We start from the raw sequence: 26127 nt of genomic DNA on the forward strand, positions 1-26127 counted from the left end.
GAGTTGCATGTGCTAGGCTGTAACTATTAGAGGGGATGTGTTTCTTACAAGAATTCTTTTATCTGATAAATTAGTGTGGTTGCTATATTGGTTTATCTGAAGGTATGGAAATAAAGGATGTTAAAACAAATATGACGTGACATCTCTTTATTGGACTAGCAATTGCCTTTCTTGATGAGCTATTGAGAGCTAAAATTGTCTTAATGTCAGACTGTAATAGATGGCCTTGACTTGTGCTTTTTTGCCACAGGAAAGAAATCATAGCAAAAGAGTGATACCAGCACTGATGGGTTTAACAATACACATAAAAAGGTTATGCTCGATATTACTTACAAATACAAACACCACATGACTGGTTTAATTACACCTCCCCTCGCCATACCAACAATTTCATTTGAGTCCCTTTTAGAAGAGGGCATATGTAATTTTTTTTTTTACTGCGTGGGCAGGTTCCAAGCCCAAACCAATATGTAAGAAGCAGTGTATTGTGGGATTGCAGCAGTTGCTTCTAAGCAACAATGTCCTGTTTGTAAGAATATGTTGATGCCACTTGAAAGACTGAACATGACATCATCAATGTTGATTTAGGGAACATTCCTTCAGCAGCATAGTGTGCTGTGATCATCAGTTCCATTTCACTGTCCCCTTTTCTCCCCCTTTTTTTTCTTTTCTGACTGATGTTATTGTCTATTGTTCTGTGCTGATGCTGGAAATGTGAAACAGCTGTCTTTTAGTGGTCATTCCTAATCAAGACTACTGTTAGAAGCAAATGGGGAAAGCATGCAGAGCATGGCTTATGAAATTCTTTCCAACCCCTCTGCTTGTTTGTATCTCTGTTTTTATGTTTATCCATTTTGTGCATTTGTGTACATCAGGAGTGTCAAACTCAATCACAAAAGGAGCTGAAATCTAAAACAGGCTAAGTCACGGGCCAAATTTTTTATTAAGATACTTAGGGGGGTCCTTTTATTAAGGTATACTAACTGATTTAGCGCGCATTAAATGCACACCTTAATAAAAGGATCCCTTAGTCTTAGTAGAAGTATAGGGTTACAACCTCTCCAACGCCACACATGACTTTTCCTCTCTCTTTTAGGTCCTAGTTCACGCTTGCTGTCTAACACCAGCTCAGGCAGGATACACGTTTCAAATCTGACATATTGTAATCACAAAGCAGAAAATAAAATTATTTATTCTACCTTTTGTTGTCGGATCATTATTCAAATCATGTTGTGGTCCCAGGCTATGATTATCTTCTGATAACTCGCTTGCCAGGGTCTTCTTCTTTCTTCCCTTCTGTTTCCCGTCCTTCCCCCGGAGGTCTGGCATCTTTCCTTTTGGCCCGAGATTTAGCCCTCTGTTCCTTCTCTTCCTCCATCCTGATGGCTTCCTGGTCTCACATTAAAGCAGCCTGCAGAGGATCGCTGGTTGGCTGTAGCGATCCTAGCAGGCTGCCGTTGGCCTCTGCAGCACGTTCCCTCTGCCGCGGTTCCGCCCCTCACGTCGATGTCTGCGCACTTCTGGATGCCCTCGAGCCACAGCTGCTGGTTTAGTGTGCCATGGCTTGCAAAGTTTGCAAGACACTGCCCTAGACACAGAAGGGAGTATTTGAGATCTATTGATTTTTATTGTTTTTTTAAATTTGAATGTCAATTTAAGGGGGGGGTTATTATTTTGGGGAAATTATTTCTTTAGAAAATCAACAAGAGAGTAAGCCCCTTCCTTAGTGCCAGCAGCAGATGAATCCAGAGACTAGTTGTTGTGCCCATCTGCCTTGAGGTGGAGATAGTACCAAGTTGAATTTGGTACTATCTCCTTTGACGTACGAGACCACGGCAGAGGGAACATGCTGTTGAGGCTAAGGCAGCCTGCTAGGATCGCTACAGTTGACCAGTGATCCCTCTGCAGGCTGCTTTAATGTGAGACCGGGAAGCTGCGTGAACCTAAAGCTGATGTGGCGCTTGTACCTGTCTGCTGGTGGGCCAGCTAAGTGAAATTTTGTAATTGTTTGACGAGCCAAATTTTATTACACGTGGGACAGAGTTTGACATGTCTGGTGTATGTGTTTATTTTTTCAAGGCTCATGTTTGTGTGTGTGAGAGAGAGAGTGGGCATTTTAGTGTGTGTGTATGTATGTTCTTATCTGTGTATGTTTTTTATATTTCTGTGATGATGAGATGAGAGGGGAGGACTGTTTCTGCTAATAAACATAAACAAAGCTGAGATTATTTAATTGCTATGTTACTGTGAATCAGTGTATGCTGCAGCTCTTAAGAGTTGCTTTTCCTATTCGGGAGACTCTTTGATTTATTTTCCATCTTCCACCACTTGCAGATACCACATGCTTACCACCCCTCTTTCTGTGACTAGAACTGCCTTTAAGTGCTTTGTCCCCTCAGCATTCTTACTGGCTAGATTCTGCTCACATGCTACCCTAGACCAGTGTATCGCAAACTGTATGCTGCTTGAGATTTCAAGGGCCAAGTTTATAATTAAATCTTAACTGTTATTAATAATTTTTTACCTAACCTATTGTTTTAGCCATTTATGTTTTGCCTATCCTATATCAATTGTAGTTCTTCCCCATCCGTCCCTTTGTTGCCGTATGTCTGTGCAAGTCACGTGTTTTCCCTGTTTTAATATACGTCTCAATATAACTGTTTCACTTGTTTTTATGTAATTTTATTATGTTAACCGCTTAGAAATTAGATTAAGCGGTCAAACAAATATTTTAATAAACTTGAAACTTAATAAACTAAGAACATAAGAATTGCCGCTGCTGGGTCAAACCAGTGGTCCATCATGCCCAGCGGCCCTCTGGTCAAAGCCCAGCACCCTAACCGAGACTAGCCCTATCAGCGCACGTTCTTGTTCAGCAGGAACTTGTCTAACTTTGTCTTGAATCCCTGGAGGGTGTTTTCCCCTATAAGAGTCTCCGGAAGAGCGTTCCAGCTTTCTACCACTCTTTGGGTGAAGAAGAACTTCCTTACGTTAGTATGGAATCTATCCCCTTTCAACTTTAGAGAGTGCCCTCTCGTTCTTCCTACCTTGGAGAGGGTAAACATCCTGTCCTTATCTACTAAGTCTATCCCCTTCAGTACCTTGAATGTTTCGATCATGTCCCCTCTCAATATCCTCTGTTCGAGGGAGAAGAGGCCCAGTTTCTCTAATCTTTCGCTGTACAGCAGCTCCTTCAACCCCTTAACCATCTTAGTTGCTCTTCTCTGGACCCTTTCGAGTAGTACCGTGTCCTTCTTCATGTACGGCAACCAGTGCTGGATGCAGTACTCCAGGTGAGGGCGCACCATGGCCCGGTACAGCGGCATGATAACTTTCTCCGATCTGTTTGTGATCCCCTTCTTTATCATTCCTAGCATTCTGTTTGCCCTTTTTGCCGCCGTCCCACATTGTGTGGACGGCTTCATAGACTTGGACGGCTTCATAGACTTGGACAGCTTCATCGACTTGTGCTGTGAGACGCCGGGGAGGAGGAGAGGCATCAGCGGCAGCTGACTGCCTACAGGATGTACCTCTCACGATGAGAAGCACAACTTGTAGGCAGTCAGCTGATGTCTTTCCTCTCAGCACATCTTCTTTTGCAGCACCCCCCACTGGTGGCTCAGGCCCATTTGGAGGGCCTCTGCGCATGCACAGACATCGACATGATGACATCATGTCGATGTCTGCGCACTTCTGGATGCCCTCGAGCCACAGCTGCTGGTTTAGTGTGCCATGGCTTGCAAAGTTTGCAAGACACTGCCCTAGACACAGAAGGGAGTATTTGAGATCTATTGAATTTTAGTGTTTTTTTAAATTTGAATGTCAATTTAGGGGGGGGTTATTATTTTGGGGAAATTATTTCTTTAGAAAATCAACAAGAGAGTAAGCCCCTTCCTTAGTGCCAGCAGCAGATGAATCCAGAGACTAGTTGTTGTACCCATCTGCCTTGAGGTGGAGATAGTACCAAGTTGAATTCTGTCTTATTGGATGGAAAGCCTCATGGCCACTATCTCCAGCTGGCAGATAGATTGGTGTCTTCTAGTTCCTGGTCTCTGCTTGCAAGCTCCTGAGCTAAGGGGTTGTCTGAGCAGTGCCAGCTTTGAGGGATATTCCTGGGCCCTCCCAGGACCCTTCCCCACCCTCCTTCCTATTTTGGGGGGTTTCTGTGCCATTATTTTTTCCTTTCCCATAAAGAAAAGAGAGAGGAACAATTTAATTCCAGGGCTTCTCTGGCTGTTGGCTCTGACAGGAACACACTTTCCTCTTCCCCTGGAGACTGGCTTGATCAGCTTTGGCCTCATTCACTTTCTGTCAGTTAATTGGGTGCATGGCATTTTAACCCTTTAATTGGCAGTTGATGAAACCTCTGCTTTACTTAACTTGATGTTGAATGAGAGCAACAGTGCCAAGTAACAGGCATTTGGAAATGCAGATCTCCCATAAGAGCCATAGAAGAAACATGTTGCTTCTGAGCAACAATGCCAAATAAAGGGTTAAATTTTTAATTACTGTCAGCTTTAGCGGTTTCACGATTTAGTTTGTGTATGGTGGCAGAGTGTGTTAAATGATGTTCATACTGGGAAGTGGTGAACACTGTCAGCGGTGTGCTTGGACACCTGTACAGGGGATAGCGCCAAGGCAGTGGATGCATCTTTGTTTTCCTGCACAGGGAAGGGCGGCGGCCTTTTTTTCTAGTTAGGATTCCTCCTCTGCGGCCAAAGAAATGGCAGGACAAGGAGTTAGTCAAGCCGCTTCGTCTTCAGTTGCTATCTTGGTGGCTCAATCATTGTGCAGGGGAAAAGGTACAGGACAAGCTTAGTCTGTGTTTACAACAGAGCCATTTTCCCCTGAGTTTATCCTGTTGCTTCATAAGGCCTGTTTGTTGAAGGTGTCTGTCCATGGATCTTCTGCCTGCTTTTATATGAGGGGGTTTCCTAGCAATCTGGTCCAGATCCTCCTCCTACCCCAGTGCCATAACAGGGGCAAAAGGTATTTAAGTGCAGGAGTTTACTTGCAGCTTCTGAGCTGGACTTTTTGTCTTCTCCTGCTCATTCTCAATCTGTTTCTGAACTTCCAGCATTACTCACATAATTTTTTGTCCTGGGTGAGTTGGAGAATGAGGAGATGCCGCTTGTTGAGTCAGATGATCCATCTTTTTGAAGGTGCTACCAGTGATGCATTAGTCACAATAAAAATTGAAGAAGACAGACAATTTTTAATCATGCAGAGGCAAGATGTTTTGTCACACAGCATAGCCAGCCATTGACACTGTACTTGCAAAGAAAGAGGATAGCAAAAGAGCATGGGAAGAATGATTTAGTAAGTTTGCAGCCAAAGTAGAAGCAGAAAATGTTCTAACCTCCCTCCTCCTCTTCTGACCTCTCCCCCCTAGACCCTACCGCCTCATGTAACATTGCTATTTGTAATGCCGCTGTATCGAACTTATAGCAAATGTAACTATGAACATATAACCTAGCTGCCAAAATAACTTCACCGTATATTTATTGTCGAGAATGTAAAGGTAACTTGACCAAATATGTATCGTCTAAAATGTAAATGTAACATTAACGAAATTGTAACTTCGCTGTAAATGTACAGTCTCTTCATCTGTTAACCACATAGAACTTCCATGGTAATGCGGTATACAAGAATAAAGTTATTATTATTATTAAAATGTCATTGTCAGTATTGCTATACAACCAACTGCTACTTCTCTCCTTCTGACTAGTGGATTATCTGATTCAAAGAATATTGCTGAAATTGTCTCTGACAGTTGTTCAAATTCAGAAGCTCATTTTGAAGTCAGCAGAACCCCTTGTTCTAGTTCTCAGTCAAAACGGCCAAAGGTGAACATCCTTGCACATCCTGAAGTTGCCAAAGTGATAGATCATGTTAATTTGTCAGACAGGGGTGTCATGTTTGTCACTGAGGTAAATGAAATGACATTGTCAAGAAGCTCACTCTAACATTCATGGTGCAAGAACCATGAGGAGGCAGCCACTCTGAAGAATAACTTCCCTGACGAAACAATAGACACTCCATTACTGCTGCATTGGATTGGCAAACTCCTAGACATTACTGGAAGTAAAGAAATGGTCAACAGAATTGCAGTATTTGTCACTGGCAATGGAGGTTACTCAGAATTCCAAAAATTAGCTGTAGAACAGCAAGCTGAAGCCTGTCTCACAGTACTGGATAAGTGGAGTCTTTGGAGACGAGTCTAATGTTTGATAGTACTATGTTTGATAGTACTGTGAGTAATATAGGCCTGAAGAATGGTGCATGCACGTTCATTGAATCACCAGTAAGATAAGAGTTAGCATGTCTCTACTGTTGACATCATATGATGGAACTGGTGCTTTGAAGTGTCTTCACTCTACTGTTTGGAGTTAGTGGAGGACTAAATGACGTGGTATTCAAAAGATTTCAGCAAAATTGGCCATACATGGACCAGGATTCATATGAGGCTGCTGCAGACGATATATTTGCTGCAGACTCATCAGTCCTTCAAAATGAAATTGCAACTTTCTGCAGAACAGCCTTGAATGCATCACATACAAGGGAAGACTGTTTAATTTTTCTTGGCAGATGCCCGAATACAGATAAAATGAAGCCATCGTTTCGAGCATGCACAGTGCAGCATGCACAGTGGATGGTGAAGGCCATCTACAGTATTAAGATATTTCTGTTCCAGCAGCAGTTCTCTCTTACTGCCAAAGACAGGGCATCAAAGAACTGGGTTTCTTTGTTAGCCTCATCTACATTCACTACTGGCATGAAGCACTTCTTCCTGTTAAAGCAGCACTAAAAGACTTGCTTATGCTATCAAAACTTCAGAAATATCTGAACAAGGCTGTTGCCAAGGCTGTGTTAACAACTTTCACCAGATATCTGTGGTACTTATCAGAGATTTTGGTTGGTCTGGCCTTTTTTATGATGGTCTAAGCAATGAAGTAAAGTCAAAGTTGATAACAAACCTTTAGCTTTCACAATCCACAAGTTCAGTAAAACATCTTGACTGCCCTCCCAAGTCATTTGGTCTCATTGACTTGCCATTATGTATACCAAAGAGAACTTATGTCTTTGATGTTCTTGACACAAATGGACAAGAAAAGGTTAAAGATCCTGCAAATTGGAGGGATTATCCAAACTACCAGTATTTGTAGCATTTAGCATCATCAATGACAGTGGTCAGTGACTCCGCTGAAAGAACAATTGCCTTAATGCAGCAGTAACATAGTAGATGACAGCAGATAAAGACCTGAATGGTTCATCTAGTCTGCCCAACCTGATTCAATCTAAAAATTTGTTGGGTTTTTTTTTTCTTATCTATTTCTGGGCTAGAATCTAAAGTTCTTAGGTTCTTAGGTACTGTTCTTAGGTTCAACTACTGAAGTCTCCGTCAAAGCTCACCCCAGTCCATCTACACACTCCCAGCCATTGAAGCCCTCCCCAGCCCATCTTCCACCAAATGGCCATATACAGATACAGACCGTGCAAGTCTGCCCAGTACTGGCCTTAGTTCTTCAATATTTACCATTATTTTCTGATTCTAGATCCTCTGTGTTCATCCCACGTTTTTTTAAACTCAGTCACCATTTTCATCTCCACCACCTCTCTCGGGAGAGCATTCCAGGCATCTACCACCCTCTTTGTAAAGAATAATTTCCTTACATTGCTCTTGAGTCTACCACTCCTCAAACTCAAATTATGTCTTCTAGTTTTACCATTTTGCTTTCTCTGGAAAAGATTTTGTTCTACATTAATACCTTTCAAGTATTTGAACGTCTGAATCATATCTCCCCTGCCCCTCCTTTCCTCAAAGGTATAAATATTCAGGGATTCCAGTCTCCCCTCATATGTCTTTTGACACAAACCTCCTATCATTTTTCTTGCCCTCCTCTGGACTACTTCAAGCCTTTTTGTGTCCTTCGCCAGATACTGTCTCCAAAATTGAACACAATACTCCAAGTGGGGTCTTGCCAACGACCTGTACAGGGGCATCAACATCTTCATTCTTCTACTGGTTACGCCTCTCTTTATACAGCATCCTTCTGGCAGCAGCCACCGCTTTGTCGCATTGTTTTTTCGCCTTTAGATCTTCGGACACTATCACCCCAAGGTCTCTCTCCCCATCTGTGCATATCAGCCTCTCACCTCCCAGGATATACAGCTCCTTCCGATTATTAATCCCCAAATGCATTACTCTGCATTTCTTTGCATTGAACTTTAGTTGCCAGATATTAGACCATTCCTCTAACTTTTGTAGATCCTTTTTCATGTTTTCCACTCCCTCCTCGGTGTCTACTCTGTTACAAATCTTGGTATCATCCGCAAAAAGGCAAATCTTTCCTTCTAACTCTTCAGCAATGTCACTTACAAACATATTGAACAGGATCAGCCCCAGCACCGAACTCCACTACTCACCTTTCCTTCCTTCGAGCGACTTCCATTAACCACCACCCTCTGGTGTCTGTCCGTCAACCAGTTTCTAATCCAGTTCTCCACTTTGGTTCCTAACTTCATCCCTTCAAGTATGTTCAAGAGCCTCCTATGAGGAACCGTGTCAAAGGCTTTGCTGAAATCTAAGTAAATTACATCTGGCATATGTCCTCGATCCAGCTCTCCAATCCAATCAAAAAATAAAATCAGGTTCATTTGACAAGATTTACCTTTAGTAAAGCCATGTTGCCTTAGATCCTGTAACCCATTAGATTCTAGGAAATTCACTATCCTTTCTTTCAGCAACACTTCTATTATTTTTTCACAACCAAAGTGAGGCTCACCGACCTGTAGTTTCCCGCTTCTTCCCTGTGACCACTTTTGTGAATAGGGACCACATCCGCTTTCCTCCAATCCCCAGGAACCACTCCTGTCTCCAGAGATTTGTTGAATAAGTCTTTAATAGGACCCGTCAGAACCTCTCTAAGCTCCCTCAGTATCCTGTCCGGTCCCATCGCTTTATCCACCTTCCATTTTTCAAGTTGTTCATAAACACTTTCCTCTGTGAACGGTGCACATTCTACTCTATTTTCCCGTGTAACTTTGCCAGACAGTCTTGGTCCTTCTCCAGGATTGTCTTCCGTGAACACAGAGAAGAAGTATTTGTTTAGCATGTTTGCTTTTTCCTCATCACTCTCCACATATCGGCTCCTAGCATCTTTTAGTTTAGCAATTCCATTTTTCATCTTCCTCCTTTCACTGATATATCTGAAATATTTGTCTCCCTTTTTTATATTTTTTGCCATTTGCTCTTCCACCTGCACTTTCGCCAGACGCATCTCCCTCTTGGCTTCCTTCAGTTTCACTCGGTAGTCCTTTCTGTACTCTTCTTCATGGGTTTTTTAATATTTCAGGAACGCCAACTCTTTGCCTTTATTTTCTCCACTACTAGTTTGGACAACTATGTCAATTTCCTTTTTCTCTTGTTTTTATTTATTTTCTTCACATAAAGTTCCGTAGTCATTTTTATAGCTCCTTTCAGCTTAGACCACCGTTTTTCCACTTCTCTTATGTCCTCCCATCCTAACAGTTCTTTCTTCAGGTACTCTCCCATTTTATTAAAGTCCGTACGTTTGAAATCTAGGACTTTTAGTATTGTGCGGCGCCCTCCATTTTAGCCGTTATATTAAACCAAACCGTTTGATGATCGCTACTTCCCAGTTGAGCACCCACTCGTACATTAGATATACACTCTCCATTTGTGAGGATCAGAACCAATATCGCTTTTTCCCTTGTGGGTTCCGTCACCATTTGTCTGAGCAGAGCCTCTTGAAAGGCATCCACAATCTCCCTACTTCTTTCCAATTCCGCAGATGGAACTTTCCAGTCCGCATCCAGCAGGTTGAAATCTACCAACAGCACCTCCTCTTTCTTTCCAAACTTCTGGATATCCACAATCAGATCTTTATCAATTTGCTGCGATTGAGTCGGAAGTCTATAGACTACACCCATGTAGATAGAAGTTCCATCTTCTCTTTTCAGAGCGATCCATATGGCTTCTTCCTCTCCCCAGGTCCCTTGCATTTCAGTCGCTTGGATATCGATCTTTACTTTGAGAGCTACTCCTCCACCTTTTTGACCATCTCTGTCCTTTCTAAAAAGATTATATCCCGGTATGTTTGCATTCCATCCATGGGATTCACTGAGCCATGTCTCTGTGATAGCAACAATATCCAGTCTCCCTCTAACATCAGGGCTTGCAGTTCATGAACGTTATTTCTTAGACTGCGAGCATTTGTGGTCATTGCTTTCCAGCTATTTTTCAGCAGTAATCTTTTTTGTATAATTCAAGTCTCTTAAAGAATGAGGAGCAGAAGAAGCTCATTTGCCTTGTTGCTAAGAACAGAAAGACCTATCCAAGTTGATCAAAAGCCACATGTACTACTATTAAGCGTTCGCACATAACATTTTGTATTTTCTGTGGAATAATGACATTAGTTACCAGTCATCACTGAACATTGAAGAATGCATAATAAATTAGGCCAACAAGCCTATCTTCAGCTGTAATCCTGTATGTGTTTTAACTTCTTTCCATGTTCATTTGCTCACAATTCAGGTTTAGATTGAAAACTAGTATAAATTATGTACTTGCATTTTATGTATTAAATTAAAAATTGTTGAGCAACCTCTAAATGTTCACCAAAAGGCTTATAATTTGACATAATTAACGGTGACCAGACATAGAGCAAAAATAGTTTTGTGGAGGTTATATTTCATGAACTTGAATTTTTTTTTGGGGGGGGACACCATCCTAGTGAAGCAGTTTGTAGGGTGGTGGGACATTTGATATTTGTGGAACTGGGCAGCTTGTGGGATAGTGGAACAATTACAGGGATAGTTTTCAGGAGCATGGGTAGTTTCCTATAACCCTTCATTGTAGCTCCTTTTCAACCTAACCCTGTAAACCGTGCCGAGCTCTACGCTTGTGGAGATGGCGCGGTATACAAACCTAAGGTTTAGTTTAGTTTATAAGGTGGAGACAGTTTTTTGAGTGGGACAATTGCAGGGCTAGCTTTTGAGAGTTGGGCAGTTTGCAGGGGGGTGGAGCAGTTTGTGTTGAGTTAGTTTTTGTAATGGGGCATTTTTTTTGAGGGGGGGGAGAGTGGGTTGCAAACAGAAGTAGTGTGAAAGGAGGAATTCCCTAACTTCAGTGTTTCACTGTTTATAAGCTTCCCAGTTATTCCTATTTGCCAAGTTTCATCCTATTCTATTTTCAGTTATTTGACACCTCTTCCCCAGATGTTTTCAACCCCTTTTGTGTAATTCTTTTGAACCTCTGTTAGGTTGGAAGGAATACAAACTAATATAAAAGAATGCAGAAATAACTAAACGTACTTCTACTTGTCATCAAAAACAAAACAGGTACATATGTGTGTCAGAAACACCAATACAGGGGCACTACAACAAGTGCCCAGAGAAGCAGAGCAATCAATGAAATGAGGAAGAAAAAACCTCAGATCCCAACCTCAATCGTACAGAGACAGGTGATGGGTATGGCAGGATAAAATACCTCCTCATATACAAATTAAATTGGTGCTCTGTGCAATGCAAATAAATCCACTGAAATTTCAAAAATTAACAAATAAAGGCTCATCTCCATTAGAAAAGGTCTGTCACACCAACGATGGCCAGCATGTCATATGGCTGCTTCAGGGTGTGAACATACTGCACAGACCTGTATTGTCAGAAACCACCTCACTGGTGTCTTGCTGTTTCACAGGAATAAACATACTACAGACCTTCCCTTTTTCATTTTGTTCCAGATTCATTCTAGATTAAGAGCTCTATTTATTAAGGTGCTCCTAGCTATTAACACAACAATTGGAATGTACTAACAGTGTGGCATCTTGACGTTGTGAGCTAATTTTCATGTTAACTGCTGAACTTGGAATGGGAGTGGACTATGCCTTAACTATTAATGTGTACTGATTGTGTGTTAACTGTATGCTAAGATGCTGTGAATTCTCAGAACAGTTAATTCACAGACAGTAGTTTGCAATTGTCTCGCATTTGGTTCTTAACACATAGTAACTGCAAGCAAAACCTTATGCAATTTGACAAATGAAGCCTACATCTTGGCCCAAGTTATAGAATTGCACTCTTTATTTTTCCATACATAGTTTTTATTAGATTATATTATTGCAGCATCATTGAAATTACATCATATGATGACAGCCCCAGTACGTTTCTGAGGCTTTTTCAGATGATATTACATATTATTTTTTGGCGGTAAATTATTCCATTGCTCTCAACAAAATGTGAGCTTCTTTTTAGAAAATTGTAACACCTGTTTGCTATATACCAAAGTTAATAGTCCATATGTGATCTTCTGAGTGATCTTATTTGAGGCTGCCAGTCTGCTACTGGGAGAATTACACTGGTCACATATTTGAGTTACAAACTCCTTTCTTAAATTGAGACCAACACAGTGCCTCAATCTGACCTTCTCTTCTCCCCAACATGTTCAGTGGAAAAAGTTATTTGAATATAGCTTCGAATTTCAGGGTCCAAAAGTATGAAACAGCCTACCTGTATATTTTCCTTGGAGCTTCTTGAGCCATTGATCCCTTTGACGTTGCATTGGCCATTTTTCTCTCAATATCTAAGAGGGTACTTAGTGGCTTTAATAAATGTGCTCAATGCAGTAGAACCATTTCAGTCTTTGAGCCTCATAATTGGTATGTTCAGTGTCTGGACTCTGAGCATTGGGGTAGTCATTGTGACCTTTGCATAAGCAAAAGAGATCACTTTAAGCCCGTAGAATCTAGTGAGATAAACTTTTTGGATCTGCATTAGCATGGACATCAAGCATGGCGGGGGATTCAGGATCTGACTCAAAGTCTACATCAGCAGAAGCATTGACACTGAGTGCACTGATGCAACATCTGGAGCACCAACCATCTGGCTCACTTCACCAGAAAACCATTGTTCATCAAGAACTCTCAACCCTTCTCCAACAAAATACAATAGAACCTGTTCTGTTACAGGAGAGAGGTCAAGAGTTTTACTCAAAGTATTTTCACATACCAAAAAAGACTTGAAGCATTCAACGAATTCTTGACTTCTGAAGTCTGAACAAGTACCTGATGAAGGTACTTGGTCTCCCTGGGAACACTTCTACCCTGCTAGAAATGGGAGGTTGGCTTTTCTCTCTAGATCTCAAAGAGGCATACACTCACATCTCCATCTTACCTGCTCACAGAAAGTATTTCAGCTTTCACATAGGAGCTTTTCACTTCCAATATAAGGTCTTACTATTCAGTCTGATTTTCACTCATTATATAGTCACAAAGTGCTTAGTGGTAGTAGTGGCAACCTTTCGCAAATGGGGGTTTCATGTCTTCTCCTACCTAGACCTTCTTCCCTTACCTAGACGACTGGTTGATCAAAGCATCATCATCACAAGCAGCTGAGAATACAATCAACTCAGCTTTCATCTCTTCGAGCTTCTCGGGTTTGCTATGAATTATCCAAAGTCTTTGCAACTGTTTCAGACCTTTGAATTCATAGGAGTTCAACTGGACACTATCCAGAATTGAGATTTTCTACTACAGCAGAGAGTGGAACATTTTATTCATCTGTACCACACAGTCTCCAAACTGAGGCATACTTCCACATGACAGAAGTTGTGTCTCCTCAGTCACATGACCCCTTTCGCACGCTTTCACTTCAGAATATCTCAGTGGACTGTCTCCTCACAATGATCTAAATCCATGGGACCCCTGTCTGCTTGCATTCAAGTGATCACAGAACTTCATCACTCTCTCCAGTGGTGGATGGCTTCCAACAATCTTACTTGAGACCTTCCATTTCAGCCCCATCAGTACCAGAATCTTCTAACCGCAGATGTTTCAATGCTGGGCTGGGAAGCTCACCTAGATGGTCTTCACACCCAGAGAGTATGGATTCTACAGGAGAAGAACTTTCATATAAATCTTCTTGAGTTGTGTGCAATAGGGAATGCCCTCAAAATATTCCAAGACTGTCTACCTCAGGCAGGATTCCTTCTTCTCCACTACAACTCAGCTCTGTAAGTTTGAGCCATTCAGTGCAGAAGTTTGTATTGGTATTGCAGTTTCATGTCTCGTAAGACTTGAAACTGTGAGACCAGTCCAAACTTCCAGCACTCCATGGCTTAAGCTTGCAGAGATTTGTAGCACAAAAAGACTCGGAAATGTGAAAACTTAATAATGTTGAAATAAACACTTTCACCAAAGTGATGGTAGCCATGGGGGCGACCATGGCCCCCTCAGTCGCCAACCTTTTCATGCAAAAATTTGAAAACATATGGATCAGTAATAATCCTTTTTCTGACAAAATTGCAACATGGCTACGGTTTATTGATGATGTTTTCGTAGCTTGGAAAGGCTCTAAAGAGGATTTGGAGGCTTTTTTTGCATGGTTAAATTCCAGACATCGGAATATTGAGTTCAGTATGACTTGCCACCCCAATTACATTTCCTTTCTTGATGTTCTTGTCATCAAAGAGAGTGGCTCCATTAAAACTACAGTATACAGGAAAAACACTGACAGAAACACTTTTCTTGACTTTTCAAGTAACCATCCGAATCCTTTAAAATGTAGTCTGCCCACTTCTCAGTTTTTCCGCTACCGTCGGTTATGCTCAGATATTAGCGATTATAAAACCAAGAGTAAACAACTGTATTCCCGACTAAAGGACAGGGGATACCCCCCAGCAGTTCTAAAGAAAGCCTATAAAAGAGCTAAGTTTATTAACAGGGATTTTCTTTTTTTACCGCGGGAAACTGAGTTAACGGAAAACATCGCTACATGTGTTTTGGAATATTCCCCAAACATCAACAACATCACAAAGATATTAAGACGCCATTGGAAAGTAATGGATCTCCACCCCACGTTCAAAGACATTCACTTCAGAATAGCCTACTCACGGCAAAAAAATCTTAAAGAACTTTTAAGTCCATCTGACATATTGGATCCTTGCCAGCCAGTGACACATTCTATAGGACATTTCAAATGCGGGAAATGTTCCACTTACACCATAACTTTGGAACTTTCAGATGTTTTCATTCATCCGTTGACAAGTCAAACTTTTAATTTGAAATACCTGACCACTTGTATGTCCACCTATGTAGTCTATGTTTTCATTTGCCCATGCCCGATGATCTACGTGGGACAGACCACTCGTCCTTTTAAGACACGGGTAACTGAACATAAGAGCTGCATACGCAACAATAGACTACAAGCACCCATGGTCACACACTGTCTGGAATATAATCACCAGTTCACAGATTTAAAATGTTGTGTGATCGATCATATCGGTGAGGGGTACACAGATAGACAGCGACGACTGGTGCGGACAGAGCAACAGTGGATTCACAGATTAAACAGTGAAGAACTGGATGGACTTAACTCTAAACTAGAGTGGAGTATATTTTATTAAAGATGACAATCAATTTCTGGGGCTAGAAAATTCTATTCAAATAGGAGTTAATCTGTTTTTCAACATTTTTTCATATATATTTTCTATATACTTTTTTCACACATATTTTTATGGTCAGTCAATTTGTATTGGAAATTCTGTATGAGTCGGTATTCATTAAACTCAGCAGTATTTTTTGCCACGTATTCACTTCCGGGTTTATCACCTGGGAGTGTTATATCAATCCCAGTACAGTCGCGGTGCAGCCATCTTTTGATCATGAGATGCGGTTTGCGTCCAATTTAAAGGTATGTCTTTGGCTTTTTCTTTAAATTCTTTCTTGGAAGCCGTGCAACTGTCCAGTCTATTAATTTAAGCTTTGTTCTGGTTTCAGTCTGATCGGATCGTTTTACACCCTGAGGCAGCAGATATGTGAAACGCTGGCCATCGTTGGTGTACCGATCGACTAATTAGATAAGTGGATTTTTCCTCTATCTTTTGCACAACAGCCCTGCTTCAAGTTTACAATTATTGGGAGTCGGTCTGGAGGTTTTTTGCCAGTGAGGTGTTCGCCCAACCACCTTGGACCACCATTGTGGTGGTGGAAGGGTTCCAATCTGAGGCTTTTTCCTCCAGTCATTTGAAACTCCCTATATAGAAACTGCAGCAGCACTGATTTTTGTGACATCTATTATATCGCTTTGGTGAAAGTGTTTATTTCAACATTAAGCTTGCAGAGAGCCATGTTGTAGGAAAGCAGGAATCCTACTATAAGCACCATAAGACTCAGCCAAGCTTCTGAGGGTAAGGATAAAGCTCTTGGTACCCTGGAGACTGAGTGTACATGAGAGAGAGTGAGACTGTGTGAAGGCTGGGGAGGGTCAGTGTATCATTATATTTTGCCACTGTTTGTGACTAAATACGACAGTGTGTTTTGGCCTCTGAATGTTATAGACTAGAGTATAAAATATGGTCCCTGATCTATTTCATCAGTTTGTACTCATCCATACAGACAATTGCCATGTAATATCTGAACAAGCTAGGGGGAACAGGGTCTTATTCCCTTTGCAAAGAACCAATCCAAGAAGTATCTGATAATGGAGTGGGGAAACAGAATGTTCTTGCAGGCATATTGAGCAGACTTTTTCAGCCTCATGAGTGGTCTCTTAGCACGTCTGTCTTAAGTCACCACCCCGAACAACAAACTTTTGCAGTTTTGCTCGACAAACTCTTTGCCCCCAATCACATGGTCCCTGATGTCTTCCTGTTATTTCCTCCAATCCCTCTCATAGAGAGGGCTCTACTTAAACTTTGCCAGGATCACGGCACTATAATTCTCATTCAGGTCCCACCAGGTCTGGTTTCCACTACTATTAGAGTTCTTGTCCAAGAAGCCATGGAAATTGCAACCCTTTCGAACTCTGTTAACTCAAAATGAGGGGTCCCTTCTTTATCCAAAACCCCGTTCTCTAGCTGTAACAGTGTGGTTTTCTCTCTGACCACATAGACTCCTTCCAAGTTTCGTCTGCAGTATCAGATTATTCAGGCTTCTAGTAAGCCCTCCATTCAAAGGTGTTACTGCTTTATGTGGATACACTTCTCTACCCGGTGTGCATTCTTTTGCACCTGTTGCCTGTCTGCTTCCATCCATTCTGGAGTACCTTCTCCATTTTTCAGCTCTGGTATAAAAACAAATTCAGTCAGAGTTCATTTAAGTGCTATTAGTGCTTTCCATTCACAGATAGAAAACCTTTATTAGTTCATCCTTTAATGGTTCGTTTCATTAAAGGTTGTTTCACACTAAACCATCTATAAAGCCTCCTCCAGTTGCTTGGGATCTCAGTGTGGTTCTTTCTGTTCTTATGAAGGCTCTTTTTGAACTGCTTCAATCTTTATCTTTAAACTTCTTACTTGGAAGATTATTTTCATTATAACTCTCATGTCCACTTGACGTGTTAGTGAACTTCAAGCCGTTGTTTCAGATACTTAACACCAGATTCTATCATGACGGGTAGTCCTACAGACACAAATTCACTCCTAAGGTAGTGTTGAAATTCCACCTCAATCAATCCATACTTCTACCTGTTTTCTTTCCAAAACCGCATACTCATCCTGGAGAAGCAGCCCTTTAAACCTTGGATTGTAAGCGCATTCTGGCATACTACCTAGACTGTTCCAAACTTGATCCTAATAGACTGGGTTTTGCTGATACAAAGCAAACCATTTCAAATTGGTGGATTATATCTCCTTCATGTATGCTCAGTATAGGCTGATACTTCATGGCCATGTGATAGCCTACAAGTGCGGGCTATGGCTGCCTCAGTAGCTCATTTTCACCCTGCTTCAGTTGAATGTAAAGTGGCTACCTTGTCTTCAGTACACACGTTTACCTCTCATTACTGTTTGGAACAAAATTCTAGAAGAGACAATTAGTTTAGACAAACGGATCTGCAAACTCTTTTCACTTCCTGAAAGCCACCTTTCCCTCCAGCCCTCTTTAATTATGTCAAGCTCATGTTTATTTAGCATTTATATTCTACTGGAGTCATGATCCCGGCAGCTAGGGAGTCCCATATGTGAGAATATAATGCCTGCTTGTCCTAGAAGAAAATGAAGATATCTCACAGCCCACCCACCTGTCCTAGTTGGCTTCTTAGCTTTTTTACTGTACCGATGGTCCCATGCACCGACATTGGGTGGGAAGTCACCTGCATATATACAGGGGGGGGGGGGGCACTGCCTCATATTTAAAGTGAAAATAGACTTGGCAGTGCCTGCACTGGTCTCCATAGATGTTGTCACCCACATGTGAGGATATATGCTCGGTATCCTCATCGAAAACCTACTGTAGGTAAGTATCTTCATTATCTTGTGGTATAAATAAGTCACATACCCTACTTATGAAACCTTTCCACTCAGCAGATCACATATGCTTTTGCATAGCAAATAGAGAAGTAGAAGTAGAATTGCAATGCCTGAGCAATGGCAGTCCATACTGCAGTCTATCATTTGTTATTAGAATGTCAAATAGTCTGTTATGGATCTATCCAGTCTAATACTAATCTGTGTTTTACTTGTTCCAGTTATAAAATATGTATGAATAGAAGAATACTGATGTTTACAAATGTAATACTACTTATCATTTCTATAGTACTACGAGACACATGCAGCACTGTACATCAAAACACAGAAGAGAGTCCCTGCGCAAAAGAGCTTACATTGTAGTCAAGACAGACAAACTGGTCAAGAAGGTTCATCGATACTGTGCTCAGATGGGGGAATTACAGAGGGGATGATAAGACAGATATTGGTGCTTAGAAAGTGGGTTGGAGTTTGGAATTGAAAGCAGTTTCAAAGAAGTGGGCTCTAACCAACTTATTTCTTTCTTTTTCTGTACTTAAGTATCCCACATATATATGTATATACATATTTCTTATAAGCATTGTTTCTCTATTGACACCAACTCAAATTATTTTCCTTTCTCTCTTGTTAATATCTTAACACTACTAATTTCTCTTTATCCCTTCTTGTCTTTCCAGCTCCATTTTCATATAATATCTATAATTCTCCATCTTGCTCCCCTCTGATATGTTTGCCAAAACAGAGAAGTAAAAACAACATGAAAAATGTATAATGTATGCTCACAATCTGTCCAGTATTGAAAATGCTAGATGTTCCAATCTTTCTATAACTCGGATTCTTTCTTATAGAAACAACCTCATGGCACATCAACTCCTATTACCTTCATAGCTAGATAAGTATCATACTTACAAACCACCAAATACATCAGGGCTGAATATCCCAAATTTTTTTTAAATACAGTATTATTATTATTTTGTTTGTAACATCACTGTTTTATTATTTACTATTAATATTTATTACTATTTATATTATATTTATTATATATATAATATTTATATTATATTCATTATTTATATTACCGTATTTTCACTCATATACCGCGCATCCGTGTAAAATGCGCGGGAAACTGTAATTTATGTAAATAAATTTTTATATATCGCGCACACCCGTATACCGCGCATGCCGCCCCGACTCTCCCGTCGCCGCCCGACTCTCCTCTGGCCACCCCGACTCTCCTTTAGCCCGCCCCGACTCTCCTCTCCCCCTTGAAGTCCTGTCCCCACCCTGAAAGCCTGATGCCCCCCCCCGATGTTCGATTCACCCCCCCCGCAGGACCGCTCGCACCCCCACCCCGAAGGACCGCTCGCACGCACCCGCACCCCCACCCCGAAGGACCGCTCGCACGCACCCGCACCCCGAAGGACTGCTCGCACCCCCACAGCCTCCCGACCCCCCCATCATGTAGAAGCTCCTACCGTTGTCCTGCTGCTTCCTCTGCCGGCGGTCCCGGCCCTTCTGTGAGCCCTGCGTCTGCGCTGCTTCCTCTTCCGGCGATCCCGCCCTTTCTCTGATGTCAGAGAAAGGGCGGGACCGCCGGAAGAGGAAGCAGCGCAGACGCAGGGCTCACAGAAGGGCCGGGACCGCCGGCAGAGGAAGCAGCAGGACAACGGTAGGAGCTTCTACATGATGGGGGGGGGGGGTCGGGAGGCTGTGGGGGTGCGAGCGGTCCTTCGGGGTGGGGGTGCGAGCGGTCCTGCGGGGTGAATCGGATGTCGGGGGGGGGGGGGGAACTATGTAAAAAAAAAGTTGTAAAATGCGCTCACGCGTATAACGCACATGGTTATGCACGGTTTGTAAAATCGTGTATAACACGTGTGTTATATGCGTGAAAATACGGTACTATTTATTTACTAACGTTAAAATTTTTTCCTGCTCTTGTGCATCTATAATTAATTTATATAGTTCCCTTTTCTCTTGACACTACTATACTTCCTCATTCTTCTCCACCCCTCTTGTTTCACTGTTAAAGTACAAAAGTGAAGATCAGGAAATATGAGTTCTGCTAGCAAGATTTCTATGCCTTTATGAAGTACATTTCAAAGAATTTCTGTGCCTCTCAACAACAATTTAAGCTTACACTATCCATTTACACAAAACCTGTGTTAAAATATCATCCGAGTCCCAATTTTAATAACTTCTAATAATATCTGTGCTGTAAACCCAAATTATTTTTATTAACATTTATTATTAACAATGCCTCTCTTTTACTGTCTAGGCGGGGAGCAACTATCTATTCGACTTCCTTCAGTAATGTAGGGCACATGAAATTTAGAGTACCCCTCTGGTCCCTACCATTGTTGTGGGGGACCATGGGGCCTAGTCTCAATCATTATACTCATTATTGTCTGCTGGGGACATGCTTCGGCCATGTCGTCCTACCCTTGTAGGTAAATCCTTTGTCTGTTTCCCGTCCTACACTGAGAGGCGTAATGTCCGAAAACTTGGCAAGCAAAACATTGAACTTCTGCTTTACTTTGATAAACCTCCATAGCCTCTACCTCTTGGACTTCTTCTCATCCATCTACTACCTCGCCCAAATCTTCTATTATTTTGTGCCCATTGGATCTGTGCAAGTTGTACAACTTCTTTCACCTGTGTGGCAATGTCAATAGGCTTTTCTTTTTTTTTTCTTTATTAATTTTCAAATTTTTTCCATTCCTTTTCCTGTATCATTTCCTTCTGATCCTTTCTTTCTTCTTCATCTTTGTGTAATGGATAATGTGCAAGATTATTTCTGACCATGGTTTGCCTTCCATCCCAATGACATTTTCTAATTTGTTCTGTATAGTTTTCGGCATAGTCCCCTTAAGTATCTGGAAGACTAAACCTCTCATGTTATCCTGTGTGCATGTGTCACCTAATTGAGCTTCCCATTTTTCCTCAAAGTCCTGAATAAAGTAGTAGATGTCTATCCCAGATTTATATTTTAAAGAGGTAAGCTATGACATATCTTTAACATCTGGGTAGCGTTTACGCAGGGCACCCCAGACGGCAAGCCTGTAATTATTGAATCATTCCCCATCGACTCGTTTGATGTCATAGGTGTAACCTGATATACCTGCATCATCAAAGGTATCCATGGTGATTTTCCCTACACATTCCACCAACCATGGCTCTGACATCCCCTACCGCTTATTCCCATTGTGCAGTGACTTGTTCAAATTTGGAGATCCAGGGAGAGGCGCCAGCTAGCAGGGGAGGGAGCTGTGCTCTAATGGAGAATTTGTCTGTGAAGTTCCAGGGGATGTAATCAGTTCTAATGCCTGCAGGTGTTTGTCTGGTGAAAAGTGGGGCTTGAATGACAGGGATAGGATTGTTTCTTTGGGACTCAGCGGGCTGGCCATTGATATCTGTATTACTCAAGACAGGGGTAAGGTCGACTGTCCCTTGGATTTTGAAGGCAAGAAACGGGCTAGAGAGTACAGTCGGGTGAGGGGTACGACGGGCTATTTTGGCATAAGGGGGTTCGGGATTTACCGGTAGATGCAGACTTGTAGCCAATAGCTGGAGGCAGCAAGGACGGATACAGGCTTGCAGCTGCTTTGTTGGGGAATCAGCAGAAACTTGAGAATAAGGAGTGGATTCATGCAAGGGGCCTTGTCAGACTGAGTTTTAATATCTGGGGAGTCTGGGACCAGCACTATCTTGTTAGGGTGGTCTGGCTCATTTGGTGCTTCACTGGAGTCTATAGTAGGTTCTGTAGTGTCGTGTATGCATTGTGTGGGCTCGTGATTGGGGGGATCATGACAACATTCCTGCCAGAGCTTCCACATGCCTAGATGTTCTTCCTGGGATTTACCTTTTTTGTCATTTAATAGGGTAACTAAGTCATGCCAGTAAAGAGAGCCACCTGCTGGCCATTCCCAGTCAGCTGACTTACTCTTATTCTTTTTGGAAGTGTTCTAACCCCACTTGTCGTGGAAGTGTTGGATAACTTTTGTTAACCTAGGATGGTTGGCAAGTTTAATAATTTCTAAAGGCAACATGCTAAACGCGTAATATCTAGCTATGCTAAACTAAACTAACTAAACTAAACCTTAAGTTTATATATCGCATCCTCCCCATGATTATAGAGCTCAGCACGATTTACAAGAGCTTAATAAAGGAGAAGGTACAGCTCAAACAAGTAAATTTTTAAGTAAATCTTAAAAATTGTGGGGCCCTTCCTAAACTGGGGTCCTTAACATAAACTAACTGATAACATAGTTCAAAACAATTGTGTTATCTACTTACAGTATTTGTATTTCCGTACGGTCACTGCCAGCTCCAGAGTCCCGGCAGGATACAGGATACTCCCTGTATTACTGAATTCCCGTTGGCTCCACAGTCCTAGTCTCATTGGGTCACTGCTGGCTGCTTAGTCTCAGCAGGATTTGAGTGCATTGTAAAAATAAATTTTTCCTTTCTCTAAAAAGGAAACTGAGGTGGGGGTCTTGAATACCCTTCCCCTCTTCAACGGCGGGTGTTACCAATAATAGAGGAGCTGCGGAGATCCTATTACTGTTGTACAGTGACACAGACCTAAAATAGGCGAATTTATTATAAAGAAAAGCAGCTTACAAGAATAATAATCAGATACAGCAATTTCTGTGAAGCAGAGAAAAATCTAACCACAGCTGCAGACTGTCTGCTCTGCCTAAATTTCTCTTTTTCAACTACTTTTATCTTTTACAAATCCATTACAATGTTGCTAAGCTAATATGATTGGCAGTTACCTTGGCATCTTAATCAATATTTTCATTGTTTTGCTGTATATACACTTCTTATTTTCTAATTGGCTATGTCCTTTATTAACGTATGTCATTACCAAAACTTGGGTGGTGCTCAAAAAGCACCCATCTTATCTGTCCCCAACAACCTGTCTCAGGGGCTGTCCTTAAAAGGTCATCTAAGATTGACCTCTGTCTTTCCCAAGTGGCCCCCCCCCACCCTCTCCTAGTTCCTCATTCTTCAGCAAAGTAACTGCTGTGGGTGAGTACATGCAGGCCAGCTAGTGCCCAAGTTTCCATAGGCCAAGGCAAATGCAGTTATTTCCGCTGTTCTCAAGTGTTATCTGATGTCCAGTGAGGTTGTAGAAATGTCCTAGTGCTTACTCTGAAATTGCCCCATCTGTGGCTTGGAAACTTAGAAGTTTGCAGATACACAGAGTCCATGTTGTGCATAATTTCCATCTCCTTATGCTTGGCCTGTTTTTGCTTTACCTGGCCTGATTCTTACAGAGAATTCAGGGTCCAATGGTGGAGGGTCTCACAGGGGTCTTCCTCAATACTGATGGTTACAAATTTAATACTACTGCTACTTATCATTTCTATAGTACTACTAGACCAGAGGTGCCAAATTCAATTACATAAGGGGCCGAAATCTGAAAAAAAGGCTAAGCCGCGGGCTGAATTTTAAATTAAGATAATTAGGGGTCCTTTAATTAAGGTATGCTAACCGATTTAGCGCACATTAAATGTGCACCTTAATAAAAGGACCCCTAAGGTACGAAGACTTACTTAGTCGAAGTATAGGGTTACAATAACTCCAATCCCACACCGGCTCTATGGTGCAAACAAAATAAATATTGTTATCACAAAACAGAAAATAAAATTAGTTTTTCTACCTTTTGTTGGTCCCAGGCTCTGGTTGTCTTATGATAACTTGCTTGCCAAGGTCTCCTGCCCATTTGTTGTTTTCTTTTTTCTCCGTGCTAACCATCCATCTTCCATCTCTGTCCTCTCCTTCCATTTCCCTTCCCTCCCCCGGAGGTCTGGCATCTTTCCTTTTTTTTGTGTCCATATCCGCAGCTGCAGCAATAGACCCCCACAATCCCCAGATCCACCATCTGTCCTTTTCTCTCTCATCCAGCATTTCTCCCTCCTTCCCCAACACCCAAGGGTCCACCATATCTCTGTTTCTCTTCCCAACTACTCTCCTATCCAGTATCTCTATCCCCCCTCCACACCATCCCTTGTGTCCAACTTCTCTCTCTTTCTGTTCCTTCCCTCTCTCCTCTGTTTTATTTCTTCCCCACCCCACCCTCCACTCAGTCTGGCATATGCACATCTGGACCCTTTCTTCTCTCCCTCCAGGTACTTGTACACCAGGGCCTGCCTGTATATTTTCCCCCCTTCTTCTTCCCGGTCTCACCTTCAGATTTGGCCTGCTGTTCCTACCATCCCGACTTCCTGGTCTCCTCTGGCCCACCGGAATGAACCGCTGCCACTGCTGCTGCTCTTCTCTCGCATCTGCCTTCACCTGGTCTTCTCTTCAAAGTAGCCTGCTGAGGATCATCTACCGGCTCTAGCAAACCTCGAAGGCCGCTGTCCACCTCGGTAGCACGTTCCCTCTGACGCGATTCCGTACGTCAGAGGAGGGGCGGTATCGCGTCAGATGGAACGTGCTGCCGAGGTGGATAGTGGCCTGCGAGGTTCGCTACAGCCAGCCGGCAATCCTCAGCAGGCTGCTTTGAAGAGGAGACCAGATGAAAGCAGACATGAGTGATGACCAGCAGCGGCGGCAGTGGTTCGTGCCGGTGGGCTAGATTTAGTATAAAATTTAAAATATCTGGTGGGCCAATTTTTAAGACACTGCGGGCCAGAGTTTGCCATGTCTGTACTAGACATATGCAGCACTGTACATCAAAACACAGAAGAGACAGTTCCTGTTCAAAAGAGCTTACAATCTAGTCAAGACAGACAAACTGGACAAGAAGGTGCATCAATACACTGTGCTCAGATGGGGGAATTACAGAGGGAAAGATAAGACAGATATTGGTGCTTAGAAGGTGGATTGGAGTTTGGAATTGAAAGCAGTTTCAAAGAAGTGGACTTTGAGTCTAGATTTGAATACTGCCAGAGATGGAGCATGACATATAATAAATGTGAATTATTTTTCCTTTGTGAAATTCTTATTTTTCTTTAGTCTCAAAATATAGATTTGTTTAAATTTGTACCCCTGTTTTACTAAAATGTTGCTAAAATGTTACAATTTGATAAATACCTCTCTTCTTTGATATAAACAATATAAGAATATTATGGGTAAAGTTGATCTAGTTTATTCCCAGTATGTATAAATACTAATGAGAGCTACATTGCACTATGCTCCTTCTCTAAAACAACTTTGACCATATATGTTTTCTCTTACAGTGCTCCATGCTGAAGAAGCTTCATTTATACAGATGAACCAAGGACTGAGGCAGCAGTTCAAACCCAGATAGACGGCTTTCTGCCTGGCAGGATGCCGTCAACCAGCCGAGCAGGAAGTTTGAAGGATCCAGAGATAGCAGAACTCTTCTTCAGGGAAGACCCTGAGAAACTCTTTACAGATCTCCGAGAGATCGGCCATGGAAGCTTTGGAGCGGTTTATTTTGTAAGTACAATATATAATTTGTAATGCCTGTTCTGTAGAATCTTGAGACTTATTTGATTGCTCTTATAAACTAGATTTTAGTGTTAACAGTAATGCTGCATCCTGAATAGGGTGGTACACACCATCTATAAATAGAAAAATCTGAAACCTATACCAATGTCAAATTTAACTACTTTGTAGTTAAAAACAAGAAAAGTTGTTTCTTATTCAAAACTCCTATCCAACTTATAATTTGTTTTGGATATTTTATTGCCAGTAATTACAGGAAAATGAATGATATTGGGAAACATAATGTGAAATACTTTTTATTTTTTGCTTTTGTTAAGTTTAAGCCAAGAGAAACAAATAAGTTTGAATTCCATTCACTAAGGATGTTATTATCATTAGCGGGGAATATGAGAGATACTTCCTTAATACAATTCTCAGTAAAAGTGATACATATGATATCA

The 26127-nt window shown here is 41.8% G+C and overlaps 1 protein-coding gene across 2 annotated transcripts in view; it reads left to right on the plus strand.

Moving 5' to 3' along the window:
- Positions 1–26127, plus strand: part of TAOK1 (TAO kinase 1) — a 238934-nt gene that overhangs the window by 35303 nt on the left and 177504 nt on the right. For both annotated transcript variants that reach the window (XM_033921264.1, XM_033921263.1), the window contains one exon: positions 25456–25678. In XM_033921264.1, coding sequence (XP_033777155.1) covers positions 25547–25678 — 132 coding nt within the window. In that variant the 5' untranslated portion in view covers positions 25456–25546. The remainder of the gene's footprint in view (positions 1–25455; positions 25679–26127) is intronic.

Source organism: Geotrypetes seraphini, chromosome 15 (genome assembly GCF_902459505.1).
Source record: "Geotrypetes seraphini chromosome 15, aGeoSer1.1, whole genome shotgun sequence".
Classification (NCBI taxonomy): Eukaryota; Metazoa; Chordata; class Amphibia; order Gymnophiona; family Dermophiidae; genus Geotrypetes; species Geotrypetes seraphini.